The sequence below is a fragment of the Pteronotus mesoamericanus genome, unplaced genomic scaffold (genome assembly GCF_021234165.1).
Source record: "Pteronotus mesoamericanus isolate MK-2021 breed Mesoamerican mustached bat unplaced genomic scaffold, CSHL_Meso_final contig_1, whole genome shotgun sequence".
Classification (NCBI taxonomy): domain Eukaryota; kingdom Metazoa; phylum Chordata; class Mammalia; order Chiroptera; family Mormoopidae; genus Pteronotus; species Pteronotus mesoamericanus.
The window spans coordinates 1,727,962-1,748,275 of NW_026554998.1; the positions used below are offsets into that span (position 1 = coordinate 1,727,962).

The 20,314-nt window shown below is 47.1% G+C and overlaps 1 protein-coding gene across 2 annotated transcripts in view; it reads right to left on the reverse strand.

The window, feature by feature from the left end:
- The window catches only part of LMTK2 (lemur tyrosine kinase 2), a 56,043-nt gene extending 36,240 nt beyond the window's left edge, over nt 1-19,803 (reverse strand). Inside the window, exons 1-2 of one of the 2 annotated variants that reach the window (XM_054568878.1) lie at nt 19,428-19,803; nt 2,359-2,483 (exon numbers count right to left, since the gene is read on the reverse strand). In XM_054568878.1, coding sequence (XP_054424853.1) covers nt 2,359-2,483; nt 19,428-19,506 — 204 coding nt within the window. In that variant the 5' untranslated portion in view covers nt 19,507-19,803. Of the gene's footprint in view, nt 1-2,358; nt 2,484-19,421 lie in introns of both variants that reach the window. The other variant, XM_054568821.1, reaches the window with a different exon arrangement.
- Nucleotides 19,804-20,314: the final 511 nt, after the last annotated feature.

The following is a 20,314-nucleotide window of genomic DNA, read 5'->3' on the forward strand; positions in this document are numbered from 1 at the left end:
CCGAGCTGCAGACACCTGCTGCGCGCCTCTGTTCGGCAGAGAGCTCCCCTGCCTGCTCCCGCCCGCGAGCCCGGTCCACCCTGGTGCCCATGCTGCCACAGATGCGGGGGACCGGCAGGGTCATCCATTCGCCCAGGTCACGAGCGCGTGCTACCCCGCCAGGACCGAAGCCGAGCTGCGAACAGCTCAGTGGCCAAGGCTGCCTTCCGTCCTCTGCGGAGCACCCTTCTTTCCATTTTCCTTTTCTACCACCTCCCTCAGCCCCCGTCCCCCGACAAGGGAGAAAACGAAAAGTTGTCAGGGTAGCTCTCTCTGATGTAACATTTACATTCTCACATGCACGTGAGGGGACATTATTTCACACATGTCATATTATGCGGTCGAATGCATTAGGACATTCTTGCTCATTGTAACAGGGGAGGGGGAGCAAAACAAGTGAGGTGCTGTGACTTCAAGCTGTGAGGGCGCCTCCAAACAGAAGGGCTGTGCCCTACTTTTCCTCTGGACAGTCCTAAAGGCTCTCCCGTTAAAAAACGCCTACCTAAAAATCACTCCTACCTGAGAAATAATGCCACTCCAGACAGGCCGCGGCATGACAGGCCTGTGGCAGCAGGTGACTCTAAAGGTTCGAGGAGGGAATACGACACAGGTTTTTGAAATGGAGACGTGAAAGAAGACTGGGTCCCTTTTAAAGTTACGTCGGTGGCTACTGGGGTGCCTGCGGCAAGTCACTTACGTGACCAGACTGCAAATTCCTGCTTAGTCCATAAGTGGACTTCCAGGGGACCATTCACGTCTGAAACTACTCAGTTCTCAACCTAAAGGAAACCCACAAATTACAGATGTCAATACGCTTCCCCTGTCAGATAGTTGGTAGAGGTGGAGAGGATCCTCCATAGGTGTGACCCCCGGGTCACCTGCACCAGAATTGCCTGGGGAAAACTGATAAAAATCTTCATTCTCTGAATCTGCACCATCGATACTGTGGTCCAGTGCAGTCACAATTAAAGGCAAAAATGAGCCATTACAGCGTGTGAGACAGGGACTGGACTTCAGCCTCCGCAACACTGGCTAGAGGTTGCCCCCAGATGGCTAGGGGTCTGGGCAAAGTCCTCCGGCAAGACTGGCAGTCAAGGGACCCAGGTTCTCCGCCCACGACTGCGCCTCCACGTGGCATGGTCAGCACGGCCCGCAGAGGCGCCAGCCGTGACTCTAGGGCCCGGGGCTGCCACTGTGCGTAAGGCCTATGCACTTGGGGTAGAATCTTGTCAAGAACGTGACCGTGCTACTGAGCCTTCTCCTCTGGCCTTCCTCTGTTCTCAACCTTCTGTGTGTGCACTGCTAACACGGAGCCGAAAGGACAGCATGCGTCCTTACCTCTCAGAGCTGCCACCACGCTGAAGGTAGAGAGGACACAGGATGGAAACAGGGGTGAGGTTCTAGGAATAAGGCTCACATATCCACTCAAAAGAAGGTTTTAGCTAGAAGACAGCGGACTGTTTCCCCCAGGTTGGCCCGGCGGCCCTCAGGCCCCGGAGAGCCCCAGCACAGCCCACGGGCCTTCACATAAAGGACCCCGTTCTCTGCACGCCTGCGTTCCTTCCTCGCAAGTATCCACTGGCCCCCGTACTCGCAGGAGGGCCAGAGGGAGTTCTAGGGCAGGAGGCTCCGGCTTTCCCAGCAGGTCCCACCCCTCCGTGGCCACACTGGCCCTTCTACAGTGCGCAAGCCCCGCCCGCCCCCGCCCGCCCCCGCCGCGCCGGCCTTTACAGTAGGCCGCATTCTTCTTTCTCCCCCGTAGGGAACTGTAGGGTTCAAAGTAAACTGAAAGATGGTTTCCTCACACCCAGCACACACTGGGGGATCCCTTGGCCCCAAAAGCCTTGACAACCACAGACTCAGCAGCACACGGAGGTTTGGAAGAAAGTCGAAACCAGCCTGCTCTTCCTTACAGGCCTTGGAGCAAGCGGATCCAATCATCACACTTTATTCTTCCCTTTCAAAACAGAATTGTCAGTGGTGCTCGAAGGCAGGGTGAGCAAACTGCAGCTTAGCAGGCCAAATCCAAACCCTCTATTTTTGTAAATAAAGTTTTATTGGCACACAGCCACAACCACCTGCTTCTGTGTTGTCTATGGCTGACATTAGAACTACTATGGCCAAGTCCAGAGTTGAGTAGCTGTGACAAGACACGGCACGGCCCATGTTATTTACTATTTACAGTGGCAGAATATACCTATTATCTGGGTCTTAGAGAAGTTTGCCAACCCCTGCTCCCAAGGGACTATGGCATTTACCCATTCTATTGATAAATGTGTCAAGAGGATGATTTTAAACGTTCCTACCATCTGTGCTCACCTTAAAGTCTATTTCTGGGTCCTTACAGCAGGATACACAATTTGCAATTAACACAATTAATATGATAAAAGTGCACACAGATAGGATCACAAAAGATGAGGAAACTTCTGCAGCAGGTGACTCCCCTGAAAAGAGAAATAAGTAATGTTAACAACATGGACATTCCAAAATCAGCTTTAATACACAAATCAATATATTTTCCACCAAATGTAAATGGGACCAGGAGTTAATAAAATAATGCTTAAAAAGCTCAAGCTGAAACTCAGCAATCCAGGATAAGAAGTTAGGGCTTTAAAAAATCTTATTTTGAAACAATCTTAGATTTACAGAACAGTTCCAGAGACAATCCAGAGACGCCATTACCCTCCACCTGCCTCCACTAACATTAACAGCTTGCGTTTCCGCGATATATTTATCGGAGCCACAACAGTGGCATAGGGACACCGCCGCTAACTGAACTTCAGCCTTTATTCGGATTTTCCCAGTTTCCCATTAATGTTCTTTTGCTGTTCCAGGTTCAATCCAGGCGACAGACATTGCATTTGGTCATCACGTCCCCTTACTCTTCTCCAATCCCTGATGCTTCTCAGTCTTTCTTTGTGTTTCCTAACTTGGACACTTCTGAAGAGAACTGGGCAGTTTCTGTGTAAAAGGTCTTCCCTTCAGGTTGCCTCACGACTGCACTGAGGTTGTAGATGTGCCAGAAGATCTAGAACGGCACAGAAGGAATGGCTCTTCTCGTCACATCAAATCAAGGGCACACCGTGGGCATGGTTTACTCCTGGGCATGTGACCCTTGCTCACTCAGCCCCGGTGGTTTCTGCCAGGTTCCACCACTGTGAAACCCTTACGTACTTCTACTCCTTAACAGTGGGTCCCAAAGCCCAGTGCACACTCACAGGGGACATCCTGAGGGACATCACAGATCTGCAGGCATATGTGAAAGCTACCCCATTCCTTCTACATTCGTTATTTGTAATTCTTCTGTAAGTAAGATTTGATCCTCCTCCCTCACATAGTTATGGACTCACAGATATTTTACATTCTTGGGGTTATGATCCAGTATTATCATTATTTTGTTGCTCAAGTGGTTGCAGCTTTGGCCCGGGGTCTCTTCCCAGCGGACCACGGGGCCTTTAGGACAGGCCCCACCCTCCAACACGCCCTCCCGAGCCGGCACTACAGTTGGCTCCGGGCCCTCTCCCATCCTCCTCCCTCCGGCTGTGGGATCGGCCGCTTCTCCGAGGAGCCTTGGTCATAATCCGGGGCTGCTCCACCAGAGCAGGTCTGCAAACCCTGCCTGTGACCTCTGTTTGCACAGCAGCGGCGGGGGGCAGGGGGCAGCTAAGAATGATTTTTACATCTTTAAAGGGCTGTTTTCAAAATAAAGCAAAACAAAACAACATGCAACAGACACTGCATGTGAGTCACAGACTAAAATATTTTACTATTTGACCCTTTGTGGTAAAAGTGTGTAACCCTCCCTAGAGCACAAAGACCTCCGCGTCACACTTTCTGTGAGGAGTCCTCTGGAAAACGTCCTATCCAACTGGCGCTGTGCTGAGATTTTCTTCAGAGCAAACTGTTAAGTCTCACCTACGGGTGTTTTATGAAGAAATAAATATTTCCTCCCAGATTTATTGAGTTATAACTGACATATAACATGATGTCAGTTTAAGGCATATGAGGTGATGATTTGATACAGGTATATATTGTGAAATGATTATCACAATGAGTTCAGAAATAAACTTTTCCTTAAAATCCTCATCTACAGCTAATTACGTGTTCAAATATCCCATGGGGAAGGCACGGAGACAAGTTAATGAATGATGCCACGGTTTTTCTTCAGTGAAACTATAATACCTAAAGAAAAGAAAAACCAATCCCCACTCCCACGCGAGCAAGACATTCTTGACTATAAAATGACTTCAGTGAAGAGCAGAGCCGCCTAAAATCCACTGCAAACAGGACCCAGCTCCTTTTCAGTAACAAAAGGTCTATTTGTGACCGCAGCGCTGAAACACGCGTCACCACCAGCAGGCCCACCCTGCTCACAAACAATACGCTGTAGTCAGACCAAGGGGTTGTTAAGCACCTGCAAGTTCTAAACCAACAAATACCTAACACAGGAAAATCCACACTGAACACAGAGTGACTTGGTGATCCCTACAAAATCCAACCTGCGGGGAAGTGACGGTTCACAGACAGGAAGGATTCCTTGGCTGTGGACACCGCACACATTCCCAGACTAGACTGAGCGAGGCCTGAGGGCCAGCCTCCGAGGAAGGCAGGAGGCCCCGGCAGGCCCCTTCTTCCCCTTCTCCCTGCAGCCCCCTGTCCTCACATCCAGCTCTGCCTGGGCATCCGCACTGGTATTTATGCTTTTAGCTTTGTTTTTCCTCCCCTGACTCACACAATAAAAATTAAATACGATTCCTGGCGCTTATTATAGCAAAGCACTTTCGTATCCACTGTATTTTATTTATTTTTAAAATGCAGTTTGTCCACTGTATTTTAACATCCCTGAACTTCGGCTGCATCGCGCACCAGAAAACTGGCTTTCACGGGCAAAGGCTCTCCTTTGATGGCACAGGATAAGGGTGTGTCACCTTCAAGCGTATCCAAGGTCTGATCCCTACAGATGATTTCATCCGGTCGTCACAACACCTCTGAGGGAAGTGGACGAGCTCCTTGTCACGGACGAGGACAGTGACATGCCCAAGCACACGAAGGGGGAGAGTGGCAGGGCCAGACTCCAGCTTCAGGGCACTGAGTATAAATCCCTGCGCTTTCCAGGATACCACACTGTTTTGCCTCAACGAGGTTAACTTTGAACACTTAAAAACAGCCTAACCTGAGCAAGGACTGAAGTCTGTCGTTGTCAGCTAAGACGGTTCATGCTTCTGGGGCTCTCCTCCCAACTCCACATAGCAGGCATATATTAAATTATTTTTTCCTCTCTTTTCTTCCACAACTTTGAACCATCCCACACCACCTATTTATTGTAAAGTTGGATCTGACTCATAAAACCGCCCTCTGTGAGTCATTAGGTAGGCATGGGAAGCCACACCCGTGGTAAAGATAACAGGGATGCCACGCTTAGCCCTGCCTCTCACTGACCGGCCCGACCCACGTGCTCGACACTGCAGGGGCCTCCGCTCCCGGGCGCAGACTTCCTCGGGGCCCCCCCGGAGCACTCTGCAAATGACGGCCTGCAGAGGAACTCTCTAGGAAGCTCTAAGTAGAAATGTTTACAGTTTAATCACTTTTAAAAACTATATTATTGACTGTGTTCTTCTTGATTAATCCAAAGTACTGTGCTTTTAAAAGCTATATACCAATGAAGGAAAAACTTCCATAAAATGAAGAACTAGAACCAAGCTAGCACAGGATGGAAGGTAAGATGGATGTGCATAAGCCACGGAGAGGAAGTAAATTCCACACGTGAGGAACTGCAGTTGAAACCCCCCCCCCCCCCGGCCGCGGTCCCACTACAGACCATGCCTCTGGAAGGTCCCTGATTACAACTGTTAGAACACCATGAGGCAAGACAGTTTTCCTTCAACATTCTTGGTCTATGACATTCAGAAATGGGTAAGTCACACAAATCACCTACTAGAGGAAAACACCAGTGCCAACAGGACTGTCCGCTGACGTTCAGGCAGCTTCACCAGAGCGAGCTGGGCAGAGGGCAAGCGGAGGGCTAGGGCGCCCGTCTGCTTCCCCCAGGCGCAGACCAAAGCACCCTGGGCACCTCTGACCGCATTCTCTGAGCTGCTGGGTCACGGTTCCCAAACCATTGTAATAAATACCTAGCACTTGATTTAATAAGCAGAAACCCTTATAATAAGTGAGAAACTCCAGGAGGTAGGTACCTGTTATCTGTTTTACAGACAGGTAATTTGGAGCATGCAATTTCTCAGTAATGACTCCGAGTAGGTCAGAGTACTACCTGCGTATTAATTCAACCATTATAAATCCCTGCCTAGAACTTCCATTAGAACTTGAACACACATGTAATTAACTAAAGAATTACCTGTGAATACATTTTGGGGTTAAATAAAAGATTTTAAAGGTCCACAGGTAAAAAGAAATGATAATCAATACTCAACCCATTAGAAATTGCAAAATACACCGTGGCTGGTGTGACTCAGCTGGGTGCTGTCCTGCAAAGCAGAAGGTTGCTGGTTCGATTCCCAATCACGACACAGGCCTGGGTTGCAGGCCAGTCCCCAGCTGACATGCATGCAAGAGGCAACTGATCGATATTTCTTTCACATATTGGTGTTTCTTTTCCTCCCTTTCTCCTTCCCTTTCCCTCTCTCCAAAAAAAAATTTTTTTTTTTAAAAAGAAACTGCAAAATGCTGATATTCTAATTTTGTCATCCACCTTCAGTTACTGGCTGATATACTTTTATAAAGAGACACTTCCTCATATTCACCGTTTGGTTACCCAGTGGTTCCAGTCCTAACGGGCGGGACTGAGAGTTCAAACCCTCCAATCACAGGGCTGGCTCCTCTGGCGGCCAGCGTCATACTGAAGCTGCCTGGGGCCCACCCCGCACCACTTCAGCAGCATAAATTCAGGTATGGCTGATAGGGGCTTGTTACTGATAACAAGAGATGCTCCCATCACCTCATCACTCAGGAAATTCCAAGGGTTTTTTAGGCGCTCTGTGCAGGGAAAGGGGGACAAAGACCAAATGTGTATTTCCTATCAAGGAACTCACCCATTGATACCACTCCACTAATTCATCCTCACCATTCAGATCTCAACTTGAAAACTGGTCCCACAGGTTAGAGTCCCTGCCGATGGACCCCGAATGCATCCTGCATTTCCTTGACGTAGAGTTTATCACACTAGAATTTTAAATGCCTATGTCTTCCCCACTGGACTGCAAGCTAAACAGGGTCAGGACCAGGCCTGTGTTCTCCACCACCAACTCCCAGGGCCCAGCCTGGAGCCTGGCATTCAGGCAGAAGTTGGGGAGCAGGGAGGAAACGAGGAAAAAGTGAGAGACACCAACTAAGGAGCTCCAGCAAGGAAGGGAGAAAGAAATTCATAATTAACCTTCTGGTTAACAAAAGAAACTCATGTTTTAAGAATCAGACAATATTATAACAGGAGCAGCCCTTCGCGAATTTTAGGCTCCTCTTTGGCAAAGATTTCCCTCCCATTACTAGTCACACCCCACCGCACACCGCGCTGGGCGGGCCTGGCCCTTCCCACTATTAGCGGTTTGTCACTTACTCCCCAGGCCTCCGGGAACTCCTGCAAACGTTCTCCATCTACCCATTCTGCTTGCCATTCATGTTTACAAGTATAACTAGTAAGTTGTTCTCTTTAAAAAATAAAGCTTTTTTACAATTGTGGATTTCCTGACTTACGCTCTCCTGTGATAACGAGCGCTTACTCACACACACCGCGCTCTCCATGTCATCGCATGTCACCGGAAGCTGTAGGAGTAGATTCGCTCCCTGCTGGTGCAAGGATCCAAAGGCGCCTCTCCTGTGTGGGAGCCCCAGGACAGGCTGGACTCGGGAGACAGGGCTCCATTGTTGGCTGGCCAAGGCCCTGGGCCGCCACTCCAACATGGGTAAAAAAGGAATCTTAGCAGATGCTTTCTAAGACGTGACTCTAAATCTGCTGTAGTCTGAACACTGTGCACTAGTCTGCTCGGGCTGCCTCAACGCAATACCACATGCTGGGCGGCATAAGGAGCAGAAATCTATTTTCTCCCCGTTCTGGAGGCTGGAAGTTCAGGATCAAGGTGCCAGCAGGGCTGGTTCCTTCCGAGCCGCTCTGGCTCATAGGTGGCCGTCCTTTCGCTCTGTCCTCACATGGTTTTCCCTCGGTGTGAGCACCCCTGATGTCTCTGAGTGTCCAAATCGCCTATTCTTATAAGGACACAAATCATATTGGACTCCCAGCTAAGGAACTCATGGCATTGTTTTAGCACATTAAGTTCTTTAAAGGCCTCATCTCCAAATACAGCCTCCTTCCCGGGTGAGGGAGGAGATGCTACAGGGGTCTGTCTCAGTTCCGCCCATAACGCTGTGGAGTCAGTAATTCGGGAACACCGCCCCCACTGGCGCGGGGCCTTCCTTGCGGGCAACAGGCCTGCCTTCCTCTTTACCTGCCCAGGACGCAGGGGTTTGGGAAGGGGAATGGGCTGCCCAGCTGTTAAGGCAACTGTCAGACACGTGCCTTATTCTTCCGTTTTCTCTCTTCTCTCGCCTCTTGCCTCTGGAAATTCATGAGAGGTTTGTGTGTCGACTAGGCAATGAAAACTGGTGGCCCCTGGGCTGACTTGACAAAGGAAACCTGGTGGAACTCAAGAAAGCTAAGGACCAGCAATCGTCCAAATTGGTCTTGGCATCAAGGCCACCTCTAAAATACATCGTTTTGGGTTTTGTCTTTTTTTTAAGGGTGGGACCAGTAAGTCCATTGTCCTTTTCCAACATTCTGACAAGCAGCTTTACACCCCAAAGACCTAGTCAAATGAATCATCATCATACAGCTTGAGGGAAAGAAACTAGACAATCATTGCAGAGCACACATTTCGATTTAACACCTCAAAACTAAAGACCTGCCTTTCATAAAGGCTTCCCGTACAAAGAATCGTAAGTCACTAAATGTTTCCCTTGCCTCTCAGTGTCACAATAAATCCATGTTAAATAATCTAGACTCTCCCTGATGCATTCTAACATTAGAAAGAGAAAATGAAGCATAGCACTAAATACACCCAGCCACGTAGAACAGTAAACAGTGCACTGATGATCTAGGTGATGAATCAGAGATTCCACAAAGACCCCTGAGCCAGAGTATCCACGGCCTGGAACAACAAGCCGTGCTGTGTGCTAATCAGTGTTCCTGTTCAGAAATTATCTTCAAGGTCAGCCAACCCAACTTGCAGAAAGGCTAGAAAGGCTATACAATCTGAGTACTGACTTGCATACCTATGAACGAGATCATTTTATGTGAAGTTGGTGTTTCTCTCAGCCCATGCCACTAAAATTTGCAATCAAACATCCGTTTCATTCCAATTTTAAAGACCCTGGCTAGGATGGAAGTTAGCAGAGAAGAGCTCAGCTAGGCAGGCCCAGTTTGGCCACAGGAATGTCCGGTTCCGAGGACTTCTGTCAGACGACTGTGTCCCACAGCCTGGGAAAATGATGGCAGGGACAGTATTTTGTGAACAAGAGCCTTGATGACGCTGATGGCACAGTTAGGCTGTGGAGTGACCCGCCGTGCGCAGGTGTTTGTGGCAGCTCTGAACCACGCTGCCCTGTAGTCTAGGAAGCCAAGTCAGGAGCAGGCAGCACCGGTCCCAGAAGTGGGCGCCCCGGGCCCGTTTCCCGAGCTTCTTCCCCGACACCGTCCATGTCAGCGCACCGCTGTCTGGCGGAACGGACACACCTGTCTTTCCATACAGCTTCCCATGGAAATCTGCACAAATGTTCAGGCAAATCAATGGCAGAACTGGATTCACAACACAACTTTAGCCAATACAACTTCTGCACAACAGAGTCAAAGGCTCCTTAGGAGAGTAAATCTCACCTCAGTACTTTCAGGTACCACACGGAAATAAATATCCAGAGGAGCAACGGTTAGAATTATTAGGCTGGGGGCGTGCATCGCACCAGTAAGAGCACTGCTGACAGCGCGAGGCCATGAACCTGGTGACCAGGGCGGGCTGGACGCCAGGAGCCCTCCTCCTGCAGCCGGCCTGCCACTGGCTGGCGGCAAGGGGCCGAATCTGCCGCTTACCCTCTCTGGGCCTCAGCTCCTTTGCCTGTGGCCTGGCGCGTCAGCTCTAAAGTTCTATCTACAAGGATTTATAATTCCAAAATGTTGAGTCTACCATGTGCCTATATGGTTAATATTGGTAATCAGATCTTTTGTTAAAGTTCGTTTTTTCTTAAAGAAAAAGGTAAAGTACAGATTTCCGGACTGCACTCTGACAGCAGGCCAGGGGTAGAGTGTTCCCAGGGGACTATTTTGGTAAGTTTGTTATTTTCCAGTGTCTCACTAGCAATCAGTGCTCGGTTGCTGCGTTGTAATAACAGCCTGAAGTCAGAGTCAAGTGGGGCTCTGGGCTCTCACTGGTCGGCTGGGTCCTCGGAAAGCAACAGCCGCGCCGCCATAAAGAACCACTCTAGAGGCTCGCTGCCAGGGGGAAGGGGGGTTTTCCCCTCTGAGAGGAGCACAGGTTGCGTTTACTGAGCGTTCAGAGGAAGAATGTGCAATGTGAATAGTACATTAAAACTTAAACTTAGAGGCTTATCTGAGAGGTAACCAACAGATCACAACACTTCTGCTTTGCAACAAAAAGCTGAAACTACAAAATTTCACAATTACTAGTTTGTTAAAATAGATATTTTAAATGTACAAAATGATCGCAAACTCATCCTCCTCTATCTTCTAAGTCCACAACATCTTAGAGGTTTACTTCCTATAAGTAAAGTTCAGTAAATATCAAACTTTATAATTTGATAAATTATATCATATCAAGCTCGAGCCTCCTGTTCACTATAGCCGCCCCTCCCATAAAAAAAAAAAAAAAAAAGGGACATAAGAGGTATCTGGGATGCACTGTGAGCATGGAGAACAAAGGAGAAAGAAAAAGATTTTAAAAATTAAATTATAGTGGTTTCACTTTGGGATAAGAGTAACTTTTCTCTCAAAGTTCTCTATCATAGATGCTTGTAAATAAATTCTTTTCTCCCATTCAAGGCATACGTGTTGCCAAAAAGAAAGTCATGAATTATGTGAGCCTATGATGTTCTTTATCAAACCCAACTGATTATGCAATCATTATAATGTAGCATTTTCAGAGACAGGTTACTTTCTTCTTTAGCTAACCATAGCAATATACTGTACATCACTGCAAAGATATCAAAATGTATCTACTAGCTTTTTAAAAAAATTCCTTTTGAAAAATATAAAATAGGCTACAAACCCTAGGCTATTCCAAAATCAACTAGTTTGAAAAAAATAAACTTTTTAAAAACCAAACTGTTACCATGACATTGTACTGGGAAAAAACTAACCCTGCAAGCTATTGTGCCGGTCACGAGCCAGGGCTCACCGCGCGCACACCTCCGACCTGGAGGGTCAGCAGTGTCGCCGGGCTACACCGGCTCCAGCGTGGAGCCCCGACCTGGCAGGGCCGCAGTGGGCAGCACCTGGGGGTCAGGCCCCGCACGTCCACAGCACAAGGTTCTCGGCTCACTGTGCCGCATCTCACTGTCAGGCTACCAGTTCACAGTATTTTCTGATTATTTATACAGGATATTTATAAAACGCAAAGAGGTTATTATTCATACTGACTTCCAAAGAAGGGGCAGGAGTTAAAAAAAAATATATCAAAGCTACATGGAGCTGCCCTGGAGTGTTTACATTCCTTTGTGGTTACAGAACAGGTGCTCTTCACAGGAGGATTCTTCAGAACAATGTTCCTGCACAGTGGTCCGGAGGAGCGGCCTCTTCAGATTTTAGGGGCTGACATTAATTTGAATTTTTTTCTAGTGTACATAGTTCTTCCTTCCTTGAATCTCACTAATTCTACAGGCCAACAGATTTATATTAAATAACTGCTATTATTTTGTCTCTACTAGAAGATAAAATATTTGTATCATAGGGCCAGAGAAATCACCAGAAAAGTACCGTAAATGCAAATTTCCAGGCCAATCTCCAGAAAAATGATTCAGTTGGTTTGCTTGGGGCTCAAAAACCTGCACTCCTACAAATCCATAGGTGATCTGGAAGACGTAACCCTGTTTTATAAAAACATCTTTACTTTTTCCTGAAACATTTTCAGCTGAACTGATGCCATAGCTGGGACTTAATCACTGCAACAGGGTCTGAGCCGGGGAAGGGTACAAGTGAACAAGATTAACTATAAACTAAAAATTATTGATGCTGGCTGATGGGTACAGGGTGGTTCATTATATTATTTCCTCTACTTTTGTGTATGCTTGAAATTTTCCATAATAAAAGAGAAAAGCTCTGTAAACAGATTAAAACAAGCCTACCACCCATGGTCTTCAAGAGACCTGCTTTCAGACATGTGATCTGAACTTTCACCGATTAAAAGAGATGCCCATAATCCCTTTCAACAATTTCGAAAGCCGACAGACCCCTTCAAAATAACTCAATTCCTAAGCCAAAGAGGTTTCCCTCATATTTTTAGAGATGAGGCTACTCTAGGAGAGAGTCAAGCAAATCCACCTTTCAAATGTCCATTGCTCTAAAATAAAAACTTCCTGTCAATATCATTACATCACAAACATGGGGTGTAGAGTATTTATGGTGGTGTAAGTAGTTGATTAATAATAGGTGGTCAAGTGACAGAAAACATGAGCAAGACCCTTGTAAGTCACCTGTCTCTAAGAGGTCCTTTGTCCCTCCAAAATCTCACTCTCTCTTTTTCCCACACCTAGGATTAGATACAGGAAAGAGAGGACTTAAACACTATTATAAATGTCCCAGGAGCAGTGAGCAAGTCCAGTGCCAGATCCTGGTCCCTAATACCATTCTCCGACAAAAGGAACAGGCTGGAGAAGTGGATGATCCTAGGGCTGGAGCAGGGAACACACAAGATGAGCCTATAGCTCCTTGTAGTATCAGAAAGTACAGTTGATGTTTAAAAAAAAAAAAACCCAAACAGGACACAGGAGCCAACTGAAAGAGCTCCCAATGGCCAACCTGGTAACATGAGAGCAGCAAAATAAATAACATGGTATTGGATTATAACCCAAAGTGTGGTATCAACATCCACATGTCCATACTGACATATAAGTGAATAAAGAAACAAATGGGGGGAACTGTTAAACCCCCCTACAGAAGAGTTCCAAGATTCATGTCTCAACTTCTCCCTCAGGGAGGCAGGGCGAGTCACTCACCACCACTGCCGCGCCGGCTGTGCACGTCGCTGGTACAGCAAAGGGAGGAGAAGGTAACTTTGCAGTGGAGAAAGCTGACCAACAGCACCTCAGCCCGGTGACCAAGGGAGGAAGCCCCTTAGGCTTCAGGATTTAGTGAGAGTGATTTCAGGGGGGCTGGAATCTGATGAAAGGGATGGCAGGCATCCTCTTTAGTTGGTAAAAGTTCAGATGAAACGTCCGACGGCAGTCGTGCTGAAAGCACGCGCCCGCGACAGGAGGGACTGAGCGGAGCCTCACGTGCGTGGCGTCCCTCCCCAGAACACCCAGCCCCCGTCTAAACAGGTGGAAAGAGCCGACCAACGCCGGCAGGGGGACATGCTCCGAAACACGCGGCCAGGACTCCTCAAAACGGTCAAGATAATCAAAACAAAGAGCAGGCCGGAGCAGCCTAAGGGGACAGGACACCTACATGTGACATGGCGTCCTGGAGTGGAAACAGGACTTAGGGGACACTACAAACACTGAATAAAGGATGGGCTTCAGTTAATAATGATGTATTAGTAATGGCCCTGCTTGGGACCAATGTGCTACACTAGTGTCACCCGTTAACATGAGGCAAGTCTGGGTAAAAGACACATAGGAGCTCTTTGTACTACCTTTGCAACTTTCCTGTAAACCTGAAATTGTTCTAAAAGAGTTCATCATTAAAAAACAAACAAACAAACGAACAGCATCCGTGGCCTCATTCCAGGCGGTGGCTGGGGGAAAAGCAAGGTTTCTGGAAGGATCAGGGGCTCTAAGCTTACATCCACTCCTTCTAAAACACACACGCGCACACACAAGTTCCCCAGTATCATCTTGACCATCCTCACCCACAAACTTTTACTGATCATCAACCTACAGACCGTGAGACAGCATGCAAGCTAGAAACGCTAAGAATGTAAGACCCAGTCCTCGCAATCTGAGTGAAGAGGCAGAACTTAAACAACGGCATTTGCCAAATGCAAACCATAGACTGATACAACAAATCCAAACTTTTTTTGATTACACAGCTTGCCCATCAGTAAATTTTCTTTACATCCCTTCCATTTCATGGAAACTTACTTATTTACAAACTATAAAAATGTGTTAGGTGTACCAACATGTTCTATATCTCAAAAAGTCACGTAAGTCAAAATTTTAAAGAGATGAAATGAAAATGAAAAGTTCCGATGTTTGCAACCTGCACCCACGGAACACCCTGTCCCAGAAGTCAACACTCCAGGAGTTCCTCGGCGGCAGGGATCTCGGAGGACTAGTGGGGAAACTGAGGCCATAAAGAGCTCCCCAGCACCTGAAACATTTGGCATCAACATTTCTCTTGCCCCACTTGAATCACAGCAAAGTCAAATGAAATCTGGACTCTTTGCACTGTGCTAACCTTGGCGAAGGAAAACAACCTTTTTTGAAATAGTGAAGTTATTTTTCTGATACGCCTGTTCTTTGTGGCAAATAACTGTAATGCCAGGCCGTGGTTCCAAATTAGTCACTTGCTACAATTTAAAAATACTTCACTCTGTCCAATATTTTCCTCCGACACACCGGTCTCACCCTATTCCCCCAGCTTCCTCTTACAATAGGGTCTTCGTAAGAAAACTCGCAGAAAGATTGAGAATCGAATCTCAAAGCCACCTTAGATGTAGCGGTCTGGTTCAGACCAGAAATGTCCGTCCAGCTCCTCCTTTCTTTAATATTCCCTTCCTCATTTCCGAGTAATGAATATTTTAAATAGAGTAAAGCACAGCTAGGAGAATGCAAAAATACATGATTTTAAAAGAGGGGGAAGAGACAATCCCAGTCATCTCTGCAAATGACATTTCCCAAGGCCAGCCTCCGCCCTGTGCTGGCCCGGGGTGACGCGCTGCCTTCAGGGGTGCTTTATGTAAGTGTACAGTTCTGTTTGGGATTGACTCAACTTAGATTGCTCTGGGTTCCTTTAAATTAAAACCAGCCATTGTTGACATGCAAGACCTTTAGTCATCTGGATGTTTAAAAGGAGGCTTATTACATAAAAGCAGACTAATCCAGATCATCTTAAAAATTCCTAGCATAATTCTCCAACATTATGAATTTCAAGAAGTTACAATACCAGCCTATATAACATACTTAGGCTAGATTTAAAGGGCCTGGTCTTCACTTATCATAAAAAAAATTGTTCTGAGTAATGAAGATTTCTTTAAGTCCAGCAAGTTCTAGGCATTCCATTTCGAGTTCCTTCTTTGAAGCCATACCACCCACCATTAGTCCATTCTATGATGACCCCTCAAACGCACAGATCAGAGGCAGTCGGGAAATCTGCATTGCTGAGTGTCCAACACAGAGCAGACGTGTCATACCACAGTGTCATACCACAGAGAGGGGACTATCTCACCTGCCCAACAACCCTTCAGGTAAACATTATCAGGATCCTGTTGTAGTAACTGAGTCTAAGAAGCTTGGGGAGGTCAAGTAACCGGCCCAAAGTCTTAAAGCTACCGAAGTGGCAGAGCAGGCTCACACCCAGACCAACTCCAAAGTCCAGGTTCCGTCTACAATACCTGCTCTTCTATGAGTGGTTCATGACCCCTGCTCTCAACTAGACCGAAAACCTGCGTCCTTTTTACGTTCCATCTACAAGGACTTTTTGAAGACTCACTGAACTGTTTCAGAACCCTGGTCACCCCTTCTTTACACTGCAAAGTCTTTTTTATTTCCTGCACAGCTGTTATCTAAGTGACACAGCCCACAGGGGACACAGAGGGCCCAAGGACTCTAAATTTCAAGAGCTGCATAAACAGCACATTGATATCAGCAAAACTGTAGGAATTTGATAACTTCAATGCTTATCCGCTACAAATTTGTTGTACAGACTTCCTATTACTGTGCAAACAAGCATATTCAGTTAACCCCAAAATATCACCAACTGAAAGGAATTACAACATTCCCAACCTAAACCAATTCTCATGCTTTATAGCTACAAATCCTGACATCATTTACATAGAAAGCTTATTAAAAATACTTTTTATTTTTCAGGAGTTGTTATAATAAACACAAAAATTCATTCTTTACAAAACACTACCTTCACCTCAGGAATCTTTTTCAAGATACAAATCTGTGTGTTTAATCTAAAACAAGAGCCCCGGTTTCACAAGCTGCTGTTTAATCAGTAGCTGAGTCCCACCGGCTTCACCAGCTTCCGGGAGGTCCTTTATCTGGCACTGCTAAAAGCTTCCTCTGTACTCCGTGACCTAATATGCCACAGAACAATGGACGTGGTTTCCTTGTCGACCCACTACTAATATTAATAAATGCGGTCCAAGAGGAATGCCTTCACACGGACAAGACATTTCTTTATGATGCGAATTCAGAGAATCTAATAAAAGGCACATGCATGTTTTCTAAGAGAGAGATAATCTGATAACTATGATCTGTAGAAAAGAATTTAACTGCAATCTTCGTTTGGTAATTTAACTGTGTGAAAACGGTGGGCTTCCTCTACATAAGCTTCCTAGCGAGGGCCAGCAAGACCTCAGCCCACGCAACAAGGGCCTTGCAGCAACGGACTCGCAGGAAAGGAGGCTTCCCGGGAGGATGGGGAGGCTCCCCGAGAGAGAGGCCCAAAATACAGTTCAACCGAGAAAGGCCTTCTTGCCTCTAATGGGCAAAGGCAATCTACATGTTTACAAAGTTTTATTATGATCAAATGGGTAAATACTTGTTTCAGCCTCTGCACCAGAAATGATGTTGGATGACCAAAACAAAAACAAAAACAAAAACAAAAAAAAAACACCAACCCTGGACAAATGAATTTCAATTTCAATGCTAAATTTTAGTAAATTGCCTCATTTCTTTCCCCATGCAAATAGGCTGGCCAAAGGATAAAATTCGAATACTCTTTTCCAACCTGTGTTTGATAAGCCATCCTTTCTCCGAGGCACTATTAACCAGTTTGCACTTTAAGTAGAAAGAATAGGACCAAGGATGCAAAAGACCCTATGCAATGCTCTGTCCTTAATTTGATAATGGCCAGCCCTACCTTCATATGGCGTACAGCCTCCAGATAATTATAAGCTTGCCCGTTTAACTGCTCTTTCATCGACCCTGTATATTCAAAGGGGTTCTTCTTTCTTAACCAGTGAGCTCACTTACCAGGATTCGCTCAAAGGTTTCTTTATTTTCCTTGGTCTAGAACCTACCTCTGCTACCAGGATTAATAATCTCTTCTAGATGGAAATACAAACCCCCAAATCTATGTGTGATTGTGCATCTTTTCCATAGAATTTAACTCTATTTACCTGTCATTCATAAGCCACTTGTTTAACTATACATTTTCCAAGCAACAGAATATGAAGAGAAAATCTGCAAAAAGCTGCTATAAATCACCAAATATTTATTTATGCTTTATTTATTTCAAGATTTTATATTTCTATTTATGGATTAACTTTCCCCAACTGTTTTACAGCACTCCAAAAGACTTAAGATTTTACAAATTATACGTCCCACCATAAAACAGTAAAAGAATGGAACAAAAAAGCATGGTAAGAGGTTTATAGGAAGGCACATTTCTATAGGTTCCCACACAGAATCTTTTTCAAAATATATAAATATTCAATTAAGTGCAAAGCCATCTGGAAACTTCTTGAATCCCTTCTACTTTTTATTCACTATCTTACTCTAGGGCTAATTTTCAACTTCGCCATCAATATCTTTCAATAAGAACATCAACATCTTTCCATGCAGTCTTTTTTCACTTCCCAGATGCCTTCTGTGACTCTTACCTGGGCTGCCTACACCCTTCTAATAATACTCTTCTTATCTATCAGATCAGAAAACAGAATTCGCCTTACAAATATTTGCTCGAAGGCGGTGCCACAACTTCAGTGATATGTTATATGGTACGATGGTAAGTGACTGCTCAGCGGAAGGGCACTCAATGGCATAGCCTGGTGCGCAGCTCTGGGAACAGTCACATCCAGCGTTCATTGCAGATGAGTTTGAAAAATACGTCTTTGCTGGGGACAGTAACTTCCACACTCTCCACCCAATTAACATCATTCTAAAATAACCCTTGCCTTCAGGACTATTCCTAAACAGTTCCGAGACGGGAATCACACCACAGGGGGGTGTAAGACCTGGGCTTAGTTCTGAGTCTGCCTACAATTCAGCTGTCACCTTGGGTTAGTCATTTGACCCCCTCCCACCCTCTGCCAGCCTCAGGGTCTTCAACTGAAAAATAAAGAACCTGGACTAAATTTTCTTTAAGGTCTATTGCAACTCAAAAAAAAAAAAAAATCTAAGAATCTATGAAATTTCAGTCTCTTCATTTCAAAAATAAGCAGCAGAGGATGATAACAAATTAGCCTAGATTTCTTTCCTTTAAAAAAGAAAAAATGACCCAACTTGGAATGCTCTCAGGGGTTAGTGTTTTATCTAGGAAAATAAACCGCAAATGAAAACGACACCGATAAAATGGAAAGAATGAAAGAAAATCACACTGACTTAGATAAAATAGAAACTACAATCACCCTTGGGCCATTTTGTCAATAGTTATTCAAAGGCTGCTGCTCTAATCACTGGCTTCCTAAAATAGGAATATTTATAGGGTTGTTTCCTTCTCATCCCCAGAGATTCAATCCGAATGAAAAGCACAGCGTCTAACATCCGTGTACAACTTCCGATCAAGTTGCAGAGAACGAAGGAAACTCCGCAGAGCTCGCCAGTCGTTTGCGTTTAAGCGTGAGGAGAGCGAAGAAACGGTTCTTATCATAAGATGTGAGAAACTCACACGAGGCAGGGGACATCTGGAAAGGGAAGCAGAACTGCCAGGAGGGGATGTGGGCTGCGGACCTTCAGGCAACAGGTCTAGAGCCGGCACCGCAGTCCGCCCCGGGAGGGGTCGGTCGCCGGCACCGCGCTCGCCGCCCTCCCCAGCCCAACCGCATCGCCTCGCCCCCGCTCCGGCCCTGGAGAGGCAGCCCGCCCCTGCGGCAGAAACCTCCCTAATCCTAATCGCTCGCTTCCCCGGGCCTGCCGCCCCGGCAGGCCCTCCGAGTCCCCGGCGCCGAGGCCGGACCCGGCCTGCTGCCTCCTCCCCGGGTCGCGGCAGTCCCGCAGCCGGGTCCCCGCAGCCCCGTCCCCGCCGTGGGCCCGCTCACCTGCACCTGTTTGCGGAAGTGGCATGGCCCGGGCACTGCCAGCGGCCAGGAGCAGCAACAGCAGCAACGCCGGTGGCCCCGGCATCTCGTCCAAGGCACGGTCCCCGGGCCGGCTCTCGGGTCGCCTTCCGTCAGTCAGTCTGTCAGTCGCTCCCGCCTCCCGACGCTGCCTCAGCGGCACCCGTGCCGGCTGCTCCTTAGCGCGCGTCGCTTCGGCCAAGCCTGAGCTCGGCTCCTGGTCCGCACCCGCCGCTCCGGCCACGGAAACACCATCCTTCCCGCCCGCGCCGCCGCCGCCGCCGCCACCGCCTCTCAACAGCAGCAACGGCAGCAGCCCTGCGGAACGGCGGGCCCGGGGAGCCGCGCTCCGACCGCCATGATGGGCTGCGTCATGTGACGTAGAGCGGGGGCGGGAGGCCTTGACGGACGGCCAATTTAGCCAATCGTCAGTCCCACAGGGCCTGGGAGGCCCCGCCCATGAACCTGGCGGCGGGAGTGTGTCTGCGTGTGCGCCCCCTGCAGATGGACAAGTGCGCGGGCAGCAGGTAACACCTGCAATTACTGTAAATTTTAAAATTCAGGGAAGTATAAAGAAGACAATAAAAAACACCCGGAATGTATCCTGGATGTTTTTTCTCGGTGTTTTAAAACATGTTTTGTCCTCTGCCTTTTTTACCATTTTAGGCTTGTGTTAGGTTGACCTACACATCCTATCAGCCGCCATTTGGGTTTTTTATTTCAATTCACCAGGAATATAATCCCTCTCCCCTCACACCCACTGACTCAGCTCCTGAGCTCAAGCCATTCCCTTTGCCAAGAGTGCCCTTCCTGTCCTGTCCTGGCCTGGCCACCCAGCACCCCTTGTTTCATGGGTCAGGACGCACCTGAAGGAT